General features: G+C 58.4%; 1 protein-coding gene and 1 long non-coding RNA gene across 2 annotated transcripts; both read left to right on the top strand.

The window, feature by feature from the left end:
* Positions 1 to 515: 515 nt before the first annotated feature.
* LOC120867362 lies at positions 516 to 3084 on the top strand. Its single transcript, XR_005721864.1, has 3 exons — positions 516 to 555; positions 1517 to 1726; positions 2836 to 3084. It is a non-coding gene; the product is annotated as an uncharacterized LOC120867362 (long non-coding RNA).
* Positions 3085 to 3372: 288 nt separating this feature from the next.
* MAP2K3 (mitogen-activated protein kinase kinase 3) lies at positions 3373 to 21738 on the top strand. Its single transcript, XM_040245756.1, has 12 exons — positions 3373 to 3596; positions 12692 to 12758; positions 13025 to 13073; positions 13795 to 13908; positions 14005 to 14124; positions 14533 to 14649; positions 15531 to 15582; positions 16671 to 16798; positions 17227 to 17304; positions 19045 to 19184; positions 20199 to 20244; positions 20737 to 21738. The coding sequence occupies exons 1-12, from the start codon at positions 3548 to 3550 to the stop codon at positions 20818 to 20820; spliced, it is 1044 nt and encodes a 347-aa protein (XP_040101690.1). The 5' UTR covers positions 3373 to 3547; the 3' UTR covers positions 20821 to 21738.
* Positions 21739 to 21975: the final 237 nt, after the last annotated feature.

Below are 21975 nucleotides of genomic sequence, written 5' to 3'. Positions count from 1 at the left end.
GTGGGGTTGCAGCCACTGGCAGAGCTGGGGTCCCTCGGGGGCAGTGTCAGGGAGAGCCTCCCCTCCCTGTTTCAGAACTGGGCCTTGAGGGGTAGGAATGAGTCAGGTGGAAAAGGCAGGAACGGGCATTCCCAGCTGAGGGAACAGCCTTTGCAAAGGAAGGTTCAGGGCGGAGAGCTGGGGCTGGGAGTGGCTGGGGCTGAGAAACCTTGGGGAGGTTCTCTGATGAGCGTCAGAGCGTTCTTGGCCAGCCCTGTTTTGTAAGGCTCTCTGGCTGCTGCGGAGGAACTGGGGGCAGGAAGCACGGGGAGGGGGCCAGAAGAGGTCCTGGCAGTGTCCAGGGCTCCACAGAGTGACCAGCTGAGGTCCAGCCACCATGCCAGGACTGGCCACCAGAGGGCACTGTGGGCGCAAGCTGAGGATGCCCTGCGGCATCAGGGCTGTGTGTGTGCGCGTGCGTGCGTGCGTGTGTGTGAGTGTGTATGCGAGTGTGGATGGTGCGTGTGGATGGTGTCTGTGAACGTGCCTGAGCCTGAGTGGCCGCTCCGCGGACAGGTAGACGCTTGTGCATCCCGCTGTGCTCACGACTGTATGCATGTGTATCTGGGGTGTGTGCACTTGCGAGTAGGAGGGGGCCGAGGGCGTGAGATTGAGCAGGGCGCCTGCCTCTAGGCCTTTGCACACGCCGTTCCCTTCCCTGGTATGCTCTTCCCTCCCCTCCCTCACCTCCTGAGGCTGCAGTGAGGCTCTTCCCCCGTCTCTAAAATCACAGCCCCGCCTCCAGACGCCTGCCGGTCTCTTCCCTCCTTTACCGGGAACACATCCCCTGGCGATTGTAATCTAATTTGACCATTTCGCTTGTGAGGTTCCCTCAAGAGTCACCTCCCAGAGGGCTGCCATCCTGGGCTCAGCCATCCTCTCTCCAGCCCCACCCCCCACCCTGAACCCACCTCCGGGCCCACATCCTGATCTGGCTACACCCCTTTCCCTGAGTCCACATGGAAGGGTTTGGGGACTTATTTTCTGCTACAGGCACCCTGTCCAAAGTCCCTCCTGGCTTCTGAGTGGTCGGGGAAACCCAGCTTCGCTGTGCTGCTTAGAGGCAGAGGGAGGCCAACAGCCATGGCTGCAACCAGGGAGCTCTGCATCCAAGCTGGGCTCTCACAGGTGGTCCCCTGCGCAGCTCCAACCCTCTGTTTCTGGCTTCTCTGCCTGATGAGCTCCTCCTGGTTTTAAAGGCCCAGTCTCAAAGTCACCTCCTCTGAGGAGCCTTCCTGACCTCACCCAGGTGGAGTCTGGCACCTTGTTCACATGTCTATTTATAGCAGCCCACACGGAGTTTTGTGATTCTCCAGCTGTATGTCAGGCTCCCCGACTAAGCGTCACCTCCTGCAATGGCAGGCCTCGTCTGAGTCATAGGTGCCATAGGAGCAGGCTGGGTTGGGACAGGAGTTGCTTCCAGTGTCTGCGGCATGCTTTCCATGCTTCCTTTGTTCATTCCTTACATATTTTTTAGGCACCTACTATGTGGAACAGGGTTGTGCAACATAGCATAACATGTCCACAACCCTGGGCTGTGCAACAGGAGTGCTGCAGAGAGCGAGTTGGCAAGATTCCTGCCCAGGATGGTCTGACGGTCCAGAGGAAATAGGAAACGTGTTGGTGGCGTGAGTGCTGTGCAGAGGAATACAACTGATTTGGGTGCATGGCCGGAAGGCCTCTTAAGGTAGTTCATTGAAGAGGATACCTGCAGGGGACTTCCCTGGTGGCCCTGTGGTTAAGACTTCACCTTCCACTGCAAGGGGTCAAGTGTTCAACCCCTGGTTGGGGTGCTAAGATCCCATATGCCTCCCAGCCAAAAAACCAACAGGTAAAACAGAAGCAATATTGTAACAAATTCAATAAAGACTTTTAAAAAAATGGATCACATCAAAAAATCTTAAAAAAAAAAAAAAAAAGAGGAGGCCTACGGGATGAAAGGGACCAGCTCCAGGAATCATGGTGGAAGGCTGGGGGAAAAAGATGTATCAGGCTGAGGGAACAGCAGAGGCGCAGGCCTCACGGTAGGACGGGTATTCGTGTGTACAAGGGGCAGCACTGAGAACCCGCTAACAGTGCGGAGGGAGCACAAGTCCCAGCGGTTGGCAGGGGTCTAAACCCAGAAAACCCACCGGACCAGGCTTGCAGTCTTGGTGGGGAGGTGTCTGTGCTGTTGCCCATTTTCCAGGTGGGTAAGCAGCAGGTCCCGAGGTCACAAGACCCATTTGGGACCAAGTGCTCTGGGCCACTCCAGACACCCAAGAGTGGTGAGCCCGGGTCAGTTTCCCATAGGAAGTTCACAAACACTTGCTGGGCATCTAGTGAGTGCCAGGCCCTAAGCCAGGCACTTGTGAGCTCACACTCATGAACCCATTTCAGAGAGGTTGCCCTGTCCCTGTAGCACAGGTATGTCAGCAGGCATGGAGATGCTCAGCACCCACCTCTGAGTGGCACGGTTGGCATTTGAACTCATAACCTGCTGAATCCATAGCTCCTGTCTTTCTGTCCACGCCCCGGGTGCAGGAGGAAATAATGATAATGAGGCCTCACCTTATCTCATCGGGCCTCCTCATCACTGTGAGGGTGGGCCCTATGGCCACCTCATCTTACAAACGAGAAGGCTTCAAGCCTTTCTAGGAGGTGGTGGAATCTGCTTCCCTCACGTGAGGTGCCTGGCAGGTGACACACTCTCGCCCACGTGAAGTGAGGGACTAACCTCGTGACCTCTGCTAGACTGTTCATTCTAGTGACCTGGTCCCAGTGCCAGATTAGTGAGTGGCTCTTGAAATCCCCCAGGCTCCACGTGGGAGCAGTAGAGAGGGCTGGTCCGTCCGGAATGAATAGTCAACAAACCTCTTCTGAGTGTCTGCGGAAGCCTGGGTCCCTTCCTTTCAGCAGCGCCTGGAGGCGGGGACGCGGAAACAGGCTCCGGGGTGACATGACTTGCCCAGGTCAGCCTGGCCAGGAAGTAGTCAAAGCGGGATGTGATCTCGACCCCACCAGGGGCGGGCGCACTTTGACGCCCGCAGCACCCACTTTTCCGCTCCCCGGGCCGCAGCTGGGCGGGCCTGGGGTACACAGGGTTTCTGGGCACTGCAGCGGGGCGTGCCCAGGAGTGGGCTGGGCTGGTTTCCTGACCGGCAGCGGGAAGGACCCGCCCGAGCCCCGAGGGGCGGGGCCTGACGGGTTTCCCGGTGAGGGGCGGGCTTGATAGTCTGTGGGAGGAGCCGCGCCCCGGGCCAATGGAGAGTGAGGCTTGAGTTTGACGGGCAGGCCCCGGAGACTGGAGGGCCAATGGGTTCGCGGGGCGGGGCCTACGTCGGTGCCGTCCGGCCGGGGCCCTGCAGCACTGCCCAGTCTGGCACCGCCGCCTGCCGCGGTCAGTCCCTGTTGCCGCCCTGCCCGCCGCCCGGGCCGCCCGCCTGCCCGTAGCCATGAGCGCGCTCCGCCCGGGCCGAGCCCACCGCCCCCTGGACTAGATCTGCCTCCGCCCGGACCCGCCCGCACCATGGAGTCTCCTGCCCCGAGCCCGCCCGCCGGCGTGCCCACGTCCAAAGGTAGGAACGCCCGGGCTGCGGACCCGACCTCTGCGCGGTCTCCTGGCCGGGCCCGCACCCGGGCAGCTTCCCGGCCCGGAACCCCTCCCTGATCGGTCTCGGGCCCGAACTCTGGCGAAGGTTTCGTTCTGATCACCCCACACCGGGTCAGAAACCTTGCTTGGACCTCCCCATTTGGGCCTTAACTGCAGCATGGACAGGAACGAACACTCCCAGTCTGGGTCCCTCAGTTGGGTCCCAGGTGGGATTCACTCCCATCTTGCACCCAGACCCGCTCCACTCCTGAGTCCCAGGGCTGTATCCTGGCTGGGGTTTAACTGCCCTTCTGGGGATCTCTCTTTAAACGCCTCCTCCCATGTGGGTGTCCTGGCTACAGTCCAGCTCAGATCTCCCCTACCTCTCCCCCAAGGCTCTCCATCCTAGTAGGCCCCACCATGGCCCCATTCCTGGCCATCCTTCAGCCCTGTCTCGGTGAGGGGGAACCTCTCTTGGCCTCGCATCACACCCCACTGCATGGCCTCTCCACTGGCTCCGCTCATCTGAACTTGCAGGCTTCTCTCTGCACCAGGGGAGCTCACCTCCTCTTGTGCAGGTTTGATTGCTACCAGGTCTGTCCCCGCTGTCTGTGGGTCCAGGGCCAACTGCCAGGCGGTTGCTGGCTATGCAATGGTCTTGCTTTTGTCTTCTCCAAGCAGCCGGCCTTCTTGGAAATTTTTGTGAGGTGGCGGCTGCGGCAGCAGGATTTGTCATGCAGAGGGGGAGGACGAGACTTGGAGGGTGAAAGGGGGATTTTTTTTTTTTTTTTGGCAGGAAAAGGAAAGGATGTTTTTGGCATGTCAGAGTCTCAGAGGGCTGGACTGTGTGAGAGATTTCCAAACCGGACACATCCGTAATGAATGGGCTGCCCCCGCCTCCCTAACCTGCTGCTTCACGCCAGCAGCAGGAGTGTCCTTATCACACCTACCTTCCGTGGACTTCAGGCGTAGGATGTGAGATAGTGAATACTAAAGAGTTCTAGGCAATTGTGGGTGATGATGATGAGAAGCCTTAGCAGACAGTCTGACTGTGTTACTGTTACCATTTTTCTTGCTGGAAAGGCCCCAACCATGTGGGATCCAGGCCTTGCCTCTCCTGGATTGTAGCTGCAGAGTGAGCAGGAGAAAGGTAACAGCTGGCCCTTAGGGGCCCTAATCAGGGGTTATCCCTGCCTCTCTGGGTGGGGCTGGGGTGGCAGCTGGAGTGCTTGTGGGGTCACAGGGAGGGTGTGGGTCCTCCTTCCCTGCTGCTGCTCCTGGTGGCTGCAGTGGCTGTGGACCTGAGCCCAGCAGGCCAGGTAGAGGGTAATTAAGTCTTAACCTAAGTGGGAGGCTGGGTCCCTGACTGCTGCCTAGCTACTGTGAGTACCCGGCAGGGACTTGCACCGCGCCGACCTCATGGAGCTTGGGAACCGGGAAATCAGACATTTCTCTTCCCCAGCTCCAGGTTTAGGCCTAGCCTGGCCAGGCTGTGAGACCTCAGGCAGGTCCATCAACCTCTCTGGGCCACAGGGTTTTCATGGGCAGAAAGAAGAGATTCAAAGCAGTGTTTGTTTTTGAAGTCCCTTTCTGCTGTTCCAGGCAGGGGATGCCTCATCAAAATAAAAATTAAAGTTGCAAGGTTGGGAACGGAGAGGAGTCAGGCATATGAAGGAATAAAGCACTTTGGGGCAACACTCATATGCTGTGTGACTTGAGCCCTGGTATTGTCTTCTCTGAGCCTCTCAGCAGAGAGAGGGCCAGGATAAGTTTCCAGTTTCTGAGTCTGGATAACGGATGATGTTGAGTGGGTTGGATGGAGGGTCAGGGGTCTACTCAAGGCTCAGGGACACCCTTAACCTCTTTGGGGTTTGTGGCAACACGTGGCAGGGAAGCCATAATGCCTACCCCTGAAAATCCCAAACTTTTCCCATGTGCCATGCATTCACCCATTTATGGTTCACAGCCTCATTCACAGACAAGGAAGCTGAGGCTCAGAGGTGTTCAGCACCTTGCCTGAGGTCACACAGCTGTGACAGATGGAGGTGGGGTTCTAGTACTCAGTGCCCAGTGCTCCCCTGTGTCCCTTTTCTGTGCTGGGTGCTTGGGCTGAGCTGGTGGGACACTTCCCCTTCCCCCATCACACCTCTGTCCAGAAGCATCTCCTTGAGTCCATGCCTGACCTGGAGGATGGCCTGAGCTAGAGATGGTGCCTTATGTGTGCACAACCCTTTACAGCTGGCACACTTCATGCTCACTGCAGTGAGGCCCATTTGACAGGTGACAAAACTGAGGTCAGACAGGAGGAGTGGCTCGACCTAGCCCCTCCCATAGTGATGTCCTCCTTCACGCCTTCTTGAGGAATTTGGACCAAGCAGGGTGTGGTTGGCACCTGACCTTAGGGAGCTTTACCTCTGAGCTTCCTGCCCTGCAGGGGTGCCCTGCCCTGCCTTCTCTGCCACTGGCCTGGGGAGTTTCCAAGAGTGCATGAGGCCCCAGGCCCCATAGCCCTGATATTTTCCCAGCCCCCCTTGTTCACAGGCCATCTCTGCCCAGGGTCAGAGGCTGAGAGCAGCCAGGGTCAGAGGGCATAGCACAGTCTGGGTCTGCTGCCTCCAGCCACATTTGTCCTTGGGGTGCCCCCAGCTGCACTGTGAGTGCTGACCCCATGGGCACTTCCTAGTTGATCCTCCTGCTGCCCCCTGGGCACACTGAGGCTGCAGACGCACAGTGTCCTGGCCCTTCCTGCCATGTGGCTGCCCTCCCCTCCCTGTCCTGTCCCTGGCTCTTGGAAAGATTGGAAGGTGGCATCTTGGGGACTTTCCCCACCCCTGGCGTGACGCACAGGAAACTGTCTATCAGCCAGCCTGTGGCTCAGGGCCTGAAGGGAGCAAAGTTCTCAGCCACTTGTGCGGGGAGAGGGCCGGGGCAGCAGGAGGCTTCCGGCGGGTGAGTCAGCGGGCACTGGGCACTGACTCACTCTTGGGGCATGCCAGCCTGCCGGCTGCAGCTTAAAGGGCCAATGCCTGGCTGCTGGTGGATGGGAGGGGGGCTGAGTCCCCGCCTCATGGGCCGGCCTCTGGTCATGGGTTGGGCGTGGAGGCGGCCCCCTCCTTGGACCTGGTACTGGGTGGCTCCAGACCCCTGCTCCTGGCCCCTCGCCCATCCCCCCAGGAACTTCCTCTTGCTCATGGAGCTGGAGCAGGTGGTGGTGACTGCCGCCCTCAGCCCAGGGGCTCCTCCTGCTCAGATGTGCAGCTGGGGGCTCCAGGCTGCAGAGGAGCAGAGGTGCCCTGAACTCCCACAGAGGCAAAGACTGGTCAGATCCCAGCCCAGCCCCTCCGCTGTAATGTTGGACGTCCACTGCCCGCTGTAATGCTTTCAGTCCCCTGGCATTGCCCAGCTCTCAGATGCAAGGCCTCAGCTTCTTCACCTGCAGAATGGGTATGGGAGCCCTGCATGCTGGCAGCTGTGAGCATGTGTGTAGACAGCCTCATCCCCCTCGCTAGTACCAGGTACAGGGACAGCAGAGACTGCCCTCTGCCTACGAGGAACCTCAGTGAGACAGGAAGTGGGGCAGAGCCTGGGCTCAGGAGTGGATGGGCCTGTGTTCAAATTCTGACTCGCTCCACTGCTTCCCAGCTTCCTCAAGTGCCCTCTCTGACCCTTAGTCTCCTCTTCTGCCAAGTGAGAGTAACCAACCCCCCATCTCAGAGTGGTGGTAAAGGTGGGAGATAGTGTTTGTCAAACAAATGTCATCTGTTATTTTCTCGTTGTTATGGTGGTGGCAGTTGTTCGTTGGTGGATGAACAAACAGAACAGGGACCTTGATGGTGGACTTTAAGCCCTATGACACGACTCTGGCTGCAGCTGGCACCTGCCAGGCTCTGGTCCTCACACTGGAGCCGGGAGCTTCATGGCCTTTTGGGCCTTCCTGGGGAGGGCTCGTGGGGAGCAGAGAGAATGGGATGGTTGCCTCCCCCACAGTGTGGGGCATGTGGCACCAGGAGTCAGGAGAGTGGGAACTTCCTAGGCCAGCCGCTCAGTGGGCAGAGCCCCTTCAGGGCCAGGCAGGGCACTTGCTGTGGGTATGCAGGGTTGGGTGAGGACTGTCTTGACCGGGGAGCACCCTGGCTGGAGAAAAGGAGGCGGTGGGGGAGTGATGCTGAAGGTCCAGCTTCAAGGTTCGCCATGGAGCTGATGGGGAGCAGCCGGGAGGCAGGGCCTTGGTGGCCGTGGGGAACATTGCCAGTGTCTTGGGAGGGGTCACTGTTGGGCTGCAGGGGAAGAACAACACACAGAGAGCCCCATGCCAGCTGGATGAGGGAGATGGGGTGGGCCTGCCCGGAGCTCAGCTATGCACGCTAGAGCTCATCGCCTCTAGGGACTGTACCTGCTTCCCCTTGGCGGTGCCTCTTGGAGGTGCCCACAGCATTGCCCACATGAGTCAGGCTTCTTGCCCAGATGCTTCTGTGGTTGCTTCCCCCTCAGTGGCTCTGGGGACCCCTGCCCCACCAGAAAGGGTCACCAGACTCATCCTGATGGGGACAGGTACCTGTCACCCTCCCCCTGCCCTGAGGACCCCGCTCTGGGGTGTCACTGCAGGCTGAACTGGCAACCCAGAGGTTGTCCTGGCTTCTCTGGGAGGCTGTGTCCAGTCACCCCTCCCCCCGCCCGGTGCCCCTCCAGGCAACCCTGAACTGTCCTCCTGTGGTGTGGGGGCTGGGCCTGCAGCCGCTGCTGATGCCTCCCAGCAGGTGGGCATCCATTCCTTTTATGTTTTAATTGCACATATATCGCAGACACCACAAGGTTATATAGAATGTACCTCTGCATTTTAAGGAATAAAGAAAAGGGAATTCTGTACTCCTGACACCCAGCTAAAAAAAATCTCACATTTCTGTGCCCCTGAAGCCCTTCAGTGTTGCCTCTTTCTGATAACTGTCCTGACTTTTGTGCTCATCATTTCTGTATTGTTGTTTTAAATCGAGCCCTAAGGTACATGTGGTGTATTTAAGTTCACTGACTTGCAGGAGTCCTGGGCCAGCATCAACACCATGGTCTGTGGGGCCAGCGCTGGTGTGTGGTCGGGGTGGGGAGAGGCCGGAACTGGCCGGCAGTGAGGAACTGCACCATGGGTGATACTGGGGCCTCCGTTGAGGGTCAGCGTGTTAACATGTGGAAGCACTGAGCGTCTGTAGCTGTTATTGCGTCAAGTGAATCTCAAGTTCCCAGTGGTACAGTGTTCCACCTGGGCAGCTGTACCACCAGCCCTGACTTTCATTGACTTGCATCATTGTGTAGCTTCCAGGGTTTGTCTTAAGATTTTCACAAGCGAATGGTCCAAGGGGATGAGTGAAGGGCCTCGGGCGTCAGCAGAGGTGTTTGGGCGCCATCAGGGAGTGTAAAGGGATGCACTTCGAGCCCAATGTCTGGGTCCCAGCAGCGGAGGCTCAGTCCTGGCCAAAGGCCCTGACCCAGGCGGTGAGCATGTGCCCTGACAGCACAGCCCGCAACCCCAGAGCTGGGTCTCCACTCACTCCACACTTGCCTCGGCTCTTGTGCAACCCTGTCGCCACAAGCAAGGCTCTCTCTGCGACAAGTTCAAATCCCACCTTTGTGCCTTACAGGCTGGGTGGTCCTGGGTAAGTCCCTCCTCTTTCTCTGAGCCTCAGCATCCTCATTCATACAGTGGGGATGAAAAAAAGCACCTGCCTGTTGAGTAGTCAGATACAGCACTTAGAGCAGCGCCCAGCCTGCATTGAGCTACGTCCCCGCCTCTGTGCCTCCAGCCCAGGCCTGCTCAGGACCTGACTGGGCACCTGGAGCCTGCCCCTAGCACAGGGGTGTGCCAGCTGCCCAGCCATGACCTCAGTGTGGAGTGATTTCATCCCATTTTTACAGACAAGGCAACATGGCTGGTTGTCGGAGGTGGGGGCCTCACTCTTAACGCCCTCTTGTCCATGATAGCAGCAGCCTGCCACTCACACGCAGGCCTTTCCTGTCTCCTCTAGGCGCCATGATGCCCCCGGAGGAGAAGCTCTTCGCTTCACCTGACTTAGGGAAACCAGGGCTCTCCATTCCAAGGAGCCTCCACAGCCAGGCCCACATCTGCCACAGCGCCCCCAGTGCTGAGCCCACAGGGAGCACCAGGCTGGGCCGGAGCCGCTCAGCCCAGCAGCCCTGCCCGCCCCACAGCCCACCACCCCGCAGTGGCGAGGTGGCCACTTGGCCACACGCTGGCTTCCTAAGCCCTGGGACCCCACCTCCCTTGTGCCCCCACCTCCTGTGGCCCTACTCATCTGCAGAGTCCATGAGAGGACCCCAAGCCATCCAGCTCACAGCCTCCGTCCCCTCATCGCTGAGCAGGCAGGCCCTGAGGCCAGGTCTGAAGACATTCGGCAACTTGGTGTGCTACTGGCATCTGTGGGGTAGAGGTGCCGCCCCACAAGCCAGGATGCTCCAGCCCAGGACGCCCAGCCTGGGGAGATAGGCCCACAGATGAAGGGGGCCTGGGGGCTCTCTGAGGAGAGGCTGCAGGTGTCTGCCCACCCATCCCAGGCAGATGCTGGAGCCCCTCCCAGAGGTGGATGGTTCACCCTGCTCTAAGTACAGCTGGGCCTGGGCCTTGTCTCCCCAGGGGCACTGATGCTCCCGCCCGTCACTGGACAGCCGTGCCAGCCCCCCCACTGCTGGGCCCAAGCTCAGGGGCCCATCTGGGTTCACAGATGAGGTGCTGAGGTTGTACAGCAGGGGGTGCTGGAGGCTCGATCCAAACCCAGTCCAGAGGTGGCTTCAAGAGGGTGTGCACACCGTGGCAAGGGGTGCAGGTCTTGGGCGGGAGGCTGGAGGAGGCATGGACCACAGGAGAGGCGTGTGGTCACTGTTTCTATTCCGGGTGGTCTAGTTCCAGGGCTGCCCAGTGCTTGCGATGCCAATTCTTCTTCAGCACCAACTGAAGGCTGGGCACCAGGCCACATTCTCAGCTGGCCAAGAGGCGGGGACACGACTGCTTGGAGAGGTGACCCCTCGTTGGTCCCCAGGAGGTGTGGGCTGAGGAGGTGTTGCCTTGGGGCTCAGGCCCATCCAGCTCCTTGGGGAGGGGAGCGGGCTTCCTGGGGCCCTTGATGTTGGCAAACTTCAAACAGCAAAGGAACAAACTCTGCAGGTGTGGAGAGAATGAGCCTGGCCAGAGCTGGCCCTGCCTGTGCCTCAGGGAGTCCTGTCCAGGGATCTGGGCCTACTCCTGGAAAGGTTGGACCCTGCTGGTCCCCTCTCACCTCATGCCCCAGCTGGAGCTGGGGACAGGGCTCCTCCCAGATGGGGAGTCTGAGGCCCAGAGGCGTGAAGCCTTCCTGGGGCAGTGGGCAGGGGTGAGATGAGACCTTGGGTCCAGCTTCAGGCCTGAGTCTGCCCTGCTTTGACCCCTGTAAGCCTGCTGGGCTTATCTCCCCCGCCAACCCCCACCCCCTCCGCACCCCCCACCAGCTGGGAGTGAGTTGGGGTGAAGTGCTGATGGCATCAGGTGTGACTGTGGATCCTCATGCTTCTCCACTTGGGCCCTTTCTGGGGCAGCTGAGGTTGAGAGAGGCCAGGGTGCCTGCACACAGGGCCTGCACACAGAGGGGCCTGCACATGGGGCCTGCACATGGGGCCTGCACACACAGGGCCTGCATACAGAGGGCCTGTATATAGAGGGCTTGCACACAGGGGGCCTGCAAACGGGCGCCTGCACACACAGGGCCTGCACACGGGCGCCTGCACACACAAGGCCTGCACACAGGGGGCCTGCACACATGGGGCCTGCACACATGGGGCCTGCACATGGGGTGCCTGCACACACAGGGCCTGCACACGGGCACCTGCACACAGGGGGCCTGCACACAGGGGGCCTGCACATGGGCGCCTGCACACACAGGGCCTGCACACAGGGCCCCTGCACACAGGGGGCCTGCCCACACGGGGCCTGCACATGGGGTGCCTGCACACACAGGGCCTGCACACGGGCGCCTGCACACACGGGGCCTGCACACGGGCGCCTGCACACACGGGGCCTGCACACAGGGGGCCTGCACACAGGGGGCCTGCACACGGGTGCCTGCACACACAGGGCCTGCACACGGGCGCCTGCACACACAGGGCCTGCACACGGGCGCCTGCACACGGGCGCCTGCACACACAGGGCCTGCACATGGGCGCCTGCACACACAGGGCCTGCACATAGGGGCCCTGCACACGGGTGCCTGCACACAGGGAGCCTGCACATGGGGCTTGTACACGGGTTCCTGCACACACAGAGCCTGCACACAGGGGGTCTGCACACAGGGGGCCTGCACATGTGGGGCCTACACATGGGGTGCCTGCACACACGGGGCCTGCACACGGGTGCCTGCACACAAGGGGACCTGCACACACAGGGCCTGCACACAGAGGCCCTGCACATGGGCGCCTGCACACAGGGTCCTGGCCCATGGGTCTGGCTGTGGGTAAGGCCTGTCAGACAAAGCCCCACTTGCTGGGTGGCTTCAATACTGGACTTCCTGTCTCGTGGCTGGAGCCCATCTAGGTGTCACAGAGCTGGTCCTGCTGTGGCCGCAGATGGTCGTCTTCCTCCCTGATGCATGTCTTGTCTCTATGTACAAGCTTCTCCTTTTTAAGGAGCCTGTTGTGTTGGATCAGGGCTCCACTTTGTGACCTCACTGTGACCTGGTCATTTCTGTAAATCTCAAGTAGGATCATGCTCAGAGGTACTGGGTGTTGGGACTTCAGCTTTCACTCTTCAGGCCTGGGAGCGCAGGGACCTCTTGGGGGCTGGGGAGCAGGCGCATCTTCCTTGGGGGTGCTGTCTTTTCTCAGACGACCGTGGAGTGACTATTTCAGGATGACCGGCGGGGCTTGGACCCTCTAGCCTGGGCTGGACATGTCCTGTGGGTGCCTGGAGGCCTTGGGGTCCCATCCCGGCACTGACCACAGAGGCCCTTGGCATCTGTGTCAGTGCTGGGCCCTTGGAGTCTGTCCCTCTCTGTCCCTGGGGATGTTGGTTGACCAGTGATTGACTGCATGCTCTTTTCTCCCTTTTAGGAAAGTCCAGGAGGAAAAAGGATTTACGAATCTCCTGCATGTCCAAGCCGCCGGCGCCCAGCCCCACGTGAGTTGGCCTCTGGTGCTTTCTGGAAGGCCTCCTGCAGGGGCCAGTGTGGGGGCCAGGCCACCTGTGTGGGCGGCATCTCCTCTAAGCAGCTGCGGGGGCCGTTGCCTCACACATCCTCTCGGAGCCCTCCTTGCCCTTCTGAGGGCGTGTCCATGTGACAGGCCATGTGCTGCCCCGCAGATGCTTGGTGACTGGGGGGAGGGCGGGGACCCCCTTGAGAGGGCAGAGCTCTCTGGGGCTCACATCTCCGCTCTCCCCTGCAGGCTCCCCCGGAACCTGGACTCCCGGGCTTTCATCACCATTGGAGACAGGGTAGGTGTCAATAGACCCTGGGAGGTGTCTGTGGGTGGAGACAGAGCTGGGCTGTGGAGGGGGGCTGGCTCCCCGATGCTGACCAGGTGGCCCATCTGGTGGCTACCTCCTGGGCCTTGGGGAGCTAGAGTCACGGTGCTCAGTGTGCAGATCCCTGGCTCTGCCCAAAGGGCCTGCATTTCACTGGCACCTCCCGATGCCAGTGGTTCCCTTGGGAGGCCGTGTGCTGCCCACAGGACATGCTGAGGAGTCTTGTTCATCTGCCTGCTTGTTTCCTCTGGCAGCAGGTCAAGAGGGAGGGTGGGCGACCAGGGCCCCGCTGCTCCCTGGGAGGCAAGGCCTTTCTTTTGTCCTGTCTGTGTCCCCAGAGCCTGAAACAGGGCCTTACACACCGTAGGTGATGAATAAGTGAGCCACCTGAGAGGGTGGGGCGAGAGAAAAAGGGCATCTCTTTAGGGCCCAGCACTGCTGGGAGCGTTTCCCATGCTGATGTGCTGACGCCCTGTATTAGCCTTCCGATGTAGGTGCTGTGCCTGTTTTAGAGAAGGTGAGGGGAGGCTCGGAGAGGTTACATGACTTAGCCCAGGACACACAGCAGAAGTGGCTGGTGCAAGCCTTGAGCACAGGTCTGACTGGCTGCCGATTCTCCTTCTGTTGCCCAGCATCTCCACTGGTACCTGACTTGGCCCCCCTGAACCCTCTCTCCTTTCTGTCCCCTAAGAACTTTGAGGTGGAGGCGGATGACCTGGTGACCATTTCAGAGCTGGGCCGAGGTGCCTATGGGGTGGTGGAGAAGGTGCGGCATGCCCAGAGTGGCACAATCATGGCCGTGAAGGTGAGCAGTGTCCCTGACCCAGGGCCCTCAGAGCCGGGGGCACCTGGGGCTACACCCCTGTGGCCCGGGCTCTGACCGCAGCCCCTCCTCCTGCAGCGCATCCGGGCCACCGTGAACTCTCAGGAGCAGAAGCGCCTGCTCATGGACCTGGACGTCAACATGCGCACGGTGGACTGTTTTTATACCGTCACCTTCTATGGGGCCCTCTTTAGAGAGGTGAGGAGACACAGCCAGCCTCCCCGCTGGCAGGGAGCCCAGGAGCTTGTGCTTACCCCAGGGGATCTGCAGCCAGCCTTCTCAGAAGGCTGTCCTGGATGGGGCGTCGGGGTGGGGAGAGTATGTTGCCAGTGAAGGGACCCATCGGCCAGGATCAGAGCTGGGATGAGCCGTGGAAGTAGGAGTCTGACAGGGCAGAGCCAAGGTGGCAGTCAGGGAAGGCTGCCACATGGACCCAGCAGTGTGGGTGAGCCTTGGCGGGGAGGGGCTGGGAGGTCAGAGAACCCCTGAGGGCTGAGGGGTGGAGGTGTGTCAGGGGCTGGCTGGCTCCATGGGGATGGGCATGGGAGGATGCTGGGCCAGGTAGCGCTGGGCAGATGTGGCTGAGCTATGGCTGTCCACCTGCAGGGAGATGTGTGGATCTGCATGGAGCTCATGGACACATCCCTGGACAAGTTCTATCGGAAGGTGCTAGACAAGGGCATGACGATTCCAGAAGACATTCTCGGGGAGATCGCTGTGTCTGTAAGTGGGGTTGGGGGTGTCCCAATGGTAGTGTCTTGGGCAGAGCTGGGCCCCCCGTGTGGCCTCTAGCTGTGGCCCTGCAGCTGGGCTGCTGCCCTTGGAAGCCCCAGGTGCCCCCACCCTGGACCAGAGCCTGCTCAGGAGACCCCGGGGCCCTGGAGCCACACAGATTTGGCAGAACCAGAATCTCTGGGCCTTCCTGTGCAGTTCCTGAGTTTTGAGGCCACAGAAGAGGACTTAGTGTTCACAGCTTCCTTATCCTGAAGATGCCTGGAGGCAGCTCGCAGAGGCACGCGGTCAGGGGAGGAAACCACGGCTCTGCCTCTTGAGCTTGCGTGTCCTAGGGCAGGCAGCTCCCTGGGCATGAGCACCCAGTAGCCAAAGCAGAAGGCGAATGGGGTCTGTGTACCTGTGGTCCTCATCCCTGACTGCAGCTGCAAACATGTAAACATACCCCCCCCAGGGCGCTGAGTCAGGATCTTTGGGGTGATTCCTGTGGGGAGTGGCTCTGAGCATGTAGCCCAGTGACTGCTGGTAGGGGAGGTGGGATGGATGCAAGGAGGCTGCAGAATGGCCAGATTCTACCCAGGAGTCTGATGGAGGGAGGGACAGCATTCTGGGGGTTCATAAGTCAGACTCGCCAGGGTCTTGGTCACATCACCTGAGACCCTGGCCCATTCAGAGCAGTGCAGGAACCAGGTGTATCAGTATCAGGGTGGCCAGGATGCTACAGCAAAGGCTGGGATGTGGGCGGGAGCCTCAGGTGGTGAGGGGCTGGGTGTGACCTGGGAGAGGGCGACAGACCGCCCTGGCTGGGGAGTCTTATAGCTTTGTCACTGTTGATGGACCTGTCTCTCCCCACCTCCCACCCCAAACGCCAGATCGTGAGGGCCCTGGAACATCTGCACAGCAAGCTGTCCGTGATCCACAGAGGTCAGTGCCTGGACTGGCTGGGGAGGAGGGGCCTGGCCTCACACACACGTCTCCGCGGTCCTGCTGGGCCTGCAGTGCCGAGGCTCTGGGAGGTGACAGGCTGTGATGTGCCCGTTGGGTCCAGGCCGCTGTCCACTCCTCTCAGCCATTCCCGTCAGCCCCCAGGCCCAGTCCCCGTTTTGTTCCCTGGTGCTCAGAGCACGGACAGGGTGGCCCTTCATCCTGGGAAAGCCAGCCCATCTTGTCTTTATGTGTTGTTTACGTGTTGAGGAGTGTGCAGGTGGGGTGTGTACCGCTGCACGAATCCGATCATTGTTTACACTGGGTCACGCCCACCCTCCCCTCCCTTTCTTGCCCTGTGACACCCCAGTCCCCGACTCCACTGATTTTCTCATGGGGTTGGTTTTGCTTGTTCTCAGCCTCCCAGTTGAGCCAATGATTCTGAGACTCAGTGGGGCTGTGTGTGTCCTGCCCGTCCCCTCCCTCTGTGTTCTGAGGAGTCTGCTTTTCCACACGGAGTTCACTGGGCTAAGCCCCTTTGACCACTCAGTGGTCCCCGGGTCACTGCTATTGGCAGGTTTTCGTGGACCCTTTGGGCGTCTCTCTGAGCCCCTGCAGACGTCCTCAGAAAAGGCAGGAGGGATGCACATGTCTCCTGTGCGTGTGCTTGCTGGACGGCCCCGCTGTGCCGCCTAGCTCACTCTGTGCCCACTCCGTGTCCACCTTGAGTCCTGGGGCTCTGGGATTTCCCACAGACCTGCCTCCTGTGTTTGAGCTGTTGCCTTGTGCTTCCTGGCCAAGACGGCTGACCCCTCAGGGTGGATATTGGGTGGTTTACAGTGCTCATACTGTTAGTGATGGGTTCCCTGCATTTGGGTGGACTCCAGAGCCAAAGGTTGCACTGGTAAGTGGAGGCTGAGTCCCAACTGTGAAGCTGCAAAGACATGGTCCTGGGGGAAGCCCTGGAGCCAACTTCTCTCCCCACCTGTGGCTGGAGCCTGGGGCTCCTGACTATGTGGCTACCAGCTCTGACCTGGGCAGTGGGGGCCAACCACCAGTAGCTGAAAGGCGTGTCCTCCTTCTGGCAGATGTGAAGCCGTCCAACGTCCTTATCAACAAGGAGGGCCACGTGAAGATGTGTGACTTTGGGATCAGTGGTTACTTGGTGGATTCTGTGGCTAAGACAATGGATGCTGGCTGCAAACCCTACATGGCCGTAAGTGGTTCCCAGGTCATGCCCAGAGGAAGCAGCCAGGCTCAGGCACCTAGCTGTGTCCTCCTGCTCCATCAGGAATGAGGCCTCCCCAGACCCCGAATTTCCTTCTAGAGGGAGTCTCCTGCTCAGCCCTCTCCACCCCTTTCTGACTGGCCCCACGGTGTCCATTTGGATAATAGGTTTCACCTCAGGGGGGTGGCTGGTGGGGCCTGTGGGAGTTGCCAATACCCCAAGGGGGGACCTCCAGGTGTGGCAGCTGTGTGGCAAGACTTAGGCTTCCACCTCGAGACCCTGGCCCTCACCAGCCTCAGCTTCCACACTTGCTCTAGGGGAGGGAGGATGAGTGAGCACTGGCCCCTACGTTTTGTTGGGGGCAACCAGACCCAGCTGAGGGGGCCTGGGTGACCCTGCTCTGGCTTCTCTTCCAGCCCGAGAGAATCAACCCAGAGCTGAACCAGAAAGGCTACAATGTCAAGTCTGATGTCTGGAGCCTCGGCATCACCATGGTACGGCCTGGGGCACCCTTGCTGGTCGGGTGGAGCACAGGTGGGGACTGTGCCAGGTCTGTGAGCTTCTGGGGGCCAGATAGTCTAGCGTGGACAGAAGGGTTGGTTGGCTTCATGATGTGAGAAGAGATAGTGCCATCAAAGATTATGGTGTCCTTAGCGGAGTGTCTGCAGGTGCCTCACGCCCTCCCTGGGTTAGGGCAGCGTTATGCCGCTCTCGTCTGTGACGACTTGCCTGTTAGACTTCCTCAGGGCTCGTGGTGCTCACTGAGAATGCACAGCCAGCCCCAGACCAACTGGCTCCTTGTGCACGAGGGCTTCACAACAGTGGCGAGGCTCAGCCCTGCCCTGCTCGTTCTTGCTGCTTCTCCACTTTTACTCCCACAGATAATGCCATACTATGTGTCTCTGTGCCCAGAGGCTGCTTATGTTTTCATTTTTTGAGCTCTTTTAGAAAAAATTACCAGGAGAGGAATGACTAGGTCCAAGGTTTGGGCACTTCTCTGTTTTCGTCCTTGAGCTCTGGTGGCCACTGCATCCTTCTCTGCAGCCCAGGCAGGGTCCTCACTCCTGTGTGCCGGAGTCAGTGGAAACTATAGGAAGAAAAGGAGGCTGTCTTTGCCTTATGAAAATCCAGGGTCATAGCCATTCCCGCCACACTGTGTCACCTCCATCTGTGGGCCTGTTTGTGTCTTGGCTGGAAAGGAGCCTGGAGCCTGATGAGAAGGTCCTTTCTGAGCACAACTAGTGACCTGTTTTGGTGCATCTGCTTGAGATGAGGTCTCTCCTGTTTATTACAGTGATCGCTTGTCAGGGTAGTGGACTTGAATTTTCATGTCAGTGGTAATCGCTTGTCAGGGAAGTGGACTTGAATTTTCATGTCAGTAGTCAAAATTGGAAGCAGAGGTTGTTGTGAGACAGCCATTCTTTCCTACAAATGACACCTGCAGGCGAGGCACGGGGCACAGGGAGATCTGGGTCTAGTAGAAGCGATGAGGCCATGGCAGCATTGTGTCCAGGGAGTCGGGGAGAAACAGTGACAGGAACAGAGGGGAAAGGCTCCCTGGAGGGGGAAGCACTGGAGATGGGCTTACAGGTGTTGGTGGCTGGGTGGTGGGGGCTTTGTGGAGGAGGAAGGGCTGCGGACTTCATTTCCTAATGGGGCCTGATGGATTGCTGCATAGTCCAAGAGATGAACCTCTCAGTCCTAACATTCCTCCTGAAGCTCATGAAAATCGTTTCGTTTCCTGCTTGCCTTTTCACTAATAACAACAGCCCACATAAGCGGTAGCAGAAGCTAAGGTATTGCTGAGACATTGGGGAGGAGGGAGTGGTCTGTGGGGAACTTCGAAGCTGATCACTCTTCTAAGGCTCTTTGGTGACAGTGGCCTTATCGGGAGCACCCCAGGCTGCCAGCCCTCTGATTTTTCCAGGTTAGCTGGAACCTGGGTTTTAATGCAAAACCTTCTGAATTCAGATTGTTTGAAAACCTGATAGCCAAGCCAGTCAAAACCCAGGGTTGAATTTGTATCATGAGCTATAGTCTTTGCTGGCTGGGACAGAACTAACTCCTCTGTCCCCTTGGCTTTCATCTTTGGACTGATGTCACCTGTCAGCCCCTTGACCTGCCTCACAGCCCAGCTCTGGATGCTGGACCAGGACAGGCAGGATCTTTGAAGGCTTTGCTTCCGTGTGCAGAGTGTGGGTGTCTCTGACCCAGTGGTGCCATCTCCACTGCAGATCGAGATGGCCATTCTGCGATTTCCTTACGAGTCCTGGGGGACCCCCTTCCAGCAGCTGAAGCAGGTGGTAGAGGAGCCGTCCCCCCAGCTCCCAGCTGACCGTTTCTCCCCTGAGTTTGTGGACTTTACTGCGCAGTGGTGAGTCTCAACCCTGCTCAGACCTGAGGGCCTCCCTGAGCCCAGTCAGTACCCCTCCCTGCCCTGGCCTGATCCCATCCTCCCTGAGCCCGGTCTCCTTTTTGAGCAGATAAACCCCAATAACAGCATCAAAATAGAAGGCAGAAATAGTTAGAGTTATAAGGATAATTTGACAAGCTATGGTCCTGGGAGGAGTTTTTAATACAGTTCCTCTAGAAATGGACAGATCACATAGATCAAAAAAGAAAATGAAGAGTATATGGAGGATTTAAATGCACAGTAAATTTGCTTTTGTTGATGTTTAGAACTTTGTATCACATTAAAGAATGCCCACAAGATCCTTATAAAGATTAATTATGTTTGAGATTACAGAGGAAATAAGGGAAAAGGCAGGAGATAAAGTCTTATAGGCTACATTCTCTGACTGGAATTAGATGGAACAGGAAATACATAACTATGGAGAAAAAAGCTACAAGGAAATCAAAAGTAAATTCTTCTAGTATACTCTTGGGTTATAAGAGATCTAAAACATAAAATTATAAAGTAGTGAGAAGTGAAGACTGAGAGTATAACATACCAACAGCTATGTGCTGTGGCCAGAGAGACACTCAGGGGAGAATTCACAGCCTTTCTTTCTTTCACTGGACAAGAAGAAAGTCTTAAAACAGGTGCACCAGGCAGACAGGATCATTCTCTCCCAGGACCCATGGTAAGGAGCTTCCTCTCTCGATTAAGGACACCAAGCATATGATGGTTAATGGTAGCATTTTAGTATTGGGATCGTTGGAAGTCCCCTAGGTCACTATTGGTCCAGTCTCTGTGGTGGGCACCACGGATCCCACTCTGCCCTTGGAAGCCCCCAGGACAGTTCAGCCGTTTCTTTCCTGAGCCTCGGTAGCATGTGTGTCCCTCTGCTGCTTGGGCAGGGCTGAGCCCAGCCTGACTTGACTGGCCTGGATGGGCTGGATTCGCTTCCCTGCCATCCTGGCCCCAGCCTACCCTGTTCTCTCCTAGCCTGAGAAAGAACCCCGCGGAACGCATGAGCTACCTGGAGCTGATGGTGAGTGTGGGTGGGGCTCTGTGGGAGAGGGCTGCCTCTATGCACAGCAGTGGGCAGCTCCTCTGGCTTGCCTCTGCATTCAAAATTCTTTGAGGAACTTTGTCGCTCATTCTCATTCACTGTGTACTCTGGCTCCCTCTTTCACCCTTCATGCCAGGCCCTTGGAGTGGGGCAGAGGGCCAGCAGGGCAGGTGGGCCGTTTTATTTGGAGGTGTCGGGAGGTTTTGCAGGGGAAGTGGGCCTCGAAGAATGAATGAGGATCTTCTCTCTGACGGAGAGGGCACTCCGCGTGGAAGGCCCATTGTGGGCAGAGTCCTGGAGTGTGCAGGCAAGAGCGAGTTGAGGATGGTAGTGAGAGAGCTGGGGAGGAAGCCTGAACACTCTCTACCTGGAGGGCCTCCAAGGGCAGAGGTGCTGGAAGGGTCAGGGTGCGGGTTAGGACTAGGAGTTGGCTGGTTGCCCCTCCAAGGTGACTGCCTTCTGTACCCTCAGGAGCACCCTTTCTTCACCTCGTACAAAACCAAGAAGACTGACATCGCTGCCTTCGTGAAGGAGATCCTGGGAGAGGACTCGTAGGGGCAGGGTTTGGACCTGCTCCAACCCTCTGTTGGGGCAGTGCTTGCCTACACCCATAAGCTACTGCCGCCCTGGCCTTGGGCACCCAAGAGGAATCCAGGGGGCTGCTCCTGCCTGACAGGCAAGGTCCCAAGTGCCAAAGAACCAGACCATCGGGGACCCCCAGTGCCTCTGCCCCTGCTGCTCCAAGGACCCCAAGACTCTGGACTCGGAGGGCCCTGATGCCCCTCACAGAGAAGGCAACCCTGCCTTGTGCAGGCCACTGCCTTGGCCCAGCCCTGGATGCCACCCAAGTTGTATATTTTTTTATCTCTCGACTGAATGGATTTTGCACACTTGGCCTAGGCTGGCCACACCTCTGTCCCGGCATTGGCTGGGGGCCCAGCATGGGGATGAGCCACGTGAATTCCCTGGAGCCCCCACAAGGCAGGTGCCAGAGCCGCTGAGGCCTTCACCCCAGCACTGGCAGACGGGGCGCTAAGGGCACTGGGGTCACCTTGCCCTTGCCTGCTGCCTCTAGGGGTATTGATTCACCTTTATTTTTTTAATTTATCTTCCTGATTTTTTCTTTCGCTTTGTGGGTTTGGCTGGTTTTTCTTGCATGGTTTGGAGCCGATCACTTTTCTGTCACCTGCTAGGGGACCAGCAGGCTAAGACCTGCCCTGTCTGCTCAGGCTGGGGTCTTGGGAGATGGGCCTAAGGTCTCCGCTCAGAGAGGTGCTAGGGGAACCATCCAGCTCATTCTCCTTGGGGACTGGCTCGACAGGGGCTATGGATTTGCTTTTGGTATTGTTTTTAAAAAATATATATATATTTTTTTGAAGAAAGGACTGCCTGTCCAGGGTCCTGTCCCTGATGGGTTGGGGCAGTTGGCTGATAGCTGTTTTAATTAAAAAAAAAAAAAAAGGTGGGGCAAAAGGTTGTGTGACTGTGTGTCAGAGCTGTGAGCCCTCCTGCTGTGCAGTGGTGGCTGGTGGCTCTGAAGGACAGGGACAGGCAGCATGGTCAGGGGGGCCTCTGGCCTTCCAGGGCTGTGCACTTCCACATGTGAGGACACAAGGCTGCCTCTGGACTGTGGCGAGGCTGCAGGCCCTTGCTGGACGCTGGACAGAGCACAGACTGAGGCCTAGTCCCCTGGGGGCATTGACAATGCAT

The sequence above is a fragment of the Oryx dammah genome, unplaced genomic scaffold, assembly GCF_014754425.2.
Source record: "Oryx dammah isolate SB20612 unplaced genomic scaffold, SCBI_Odam_1.1 HiC_scaffold_8, whole genome shotgun sequence".
NCBI lineage: Eukaryota > Metazoa > Chordata > Mammalia > Artiodactyla > Bovidae > Oryx > Oryx dammah.
The sequence above is the reverse complement of the archived record's forward strand: the minus strand, read 5'-3'. Positions and strand labels throughout refer to the sequence as shown.

Bases quoted from the DNA above. Each gene is read 5' to 3' on its own strand.
- MAP2K3 (XM_040245756.1), top strand. From the start codon at position 3,548: ATGGAGTCTCCTGCCCCGAGCCCGCCCGCCGGCGTGCCCACGTCCAAA. The intron at 14,125-14,532 runs GTGAGGAGACAC...GTCCACCTGCAG, and splicing joins ATGGGGCCCTCTTTAGAGAG to GGAGATGTGTGGATCTGCAT. The intron at 15,583-16,670 runs GTCAGTGCCTGG...TCCTTCTGGCAG, and splicing joins GCTGTCCGTGATCCACAGAG to ATGTGAAGCCGTCCAACGTC.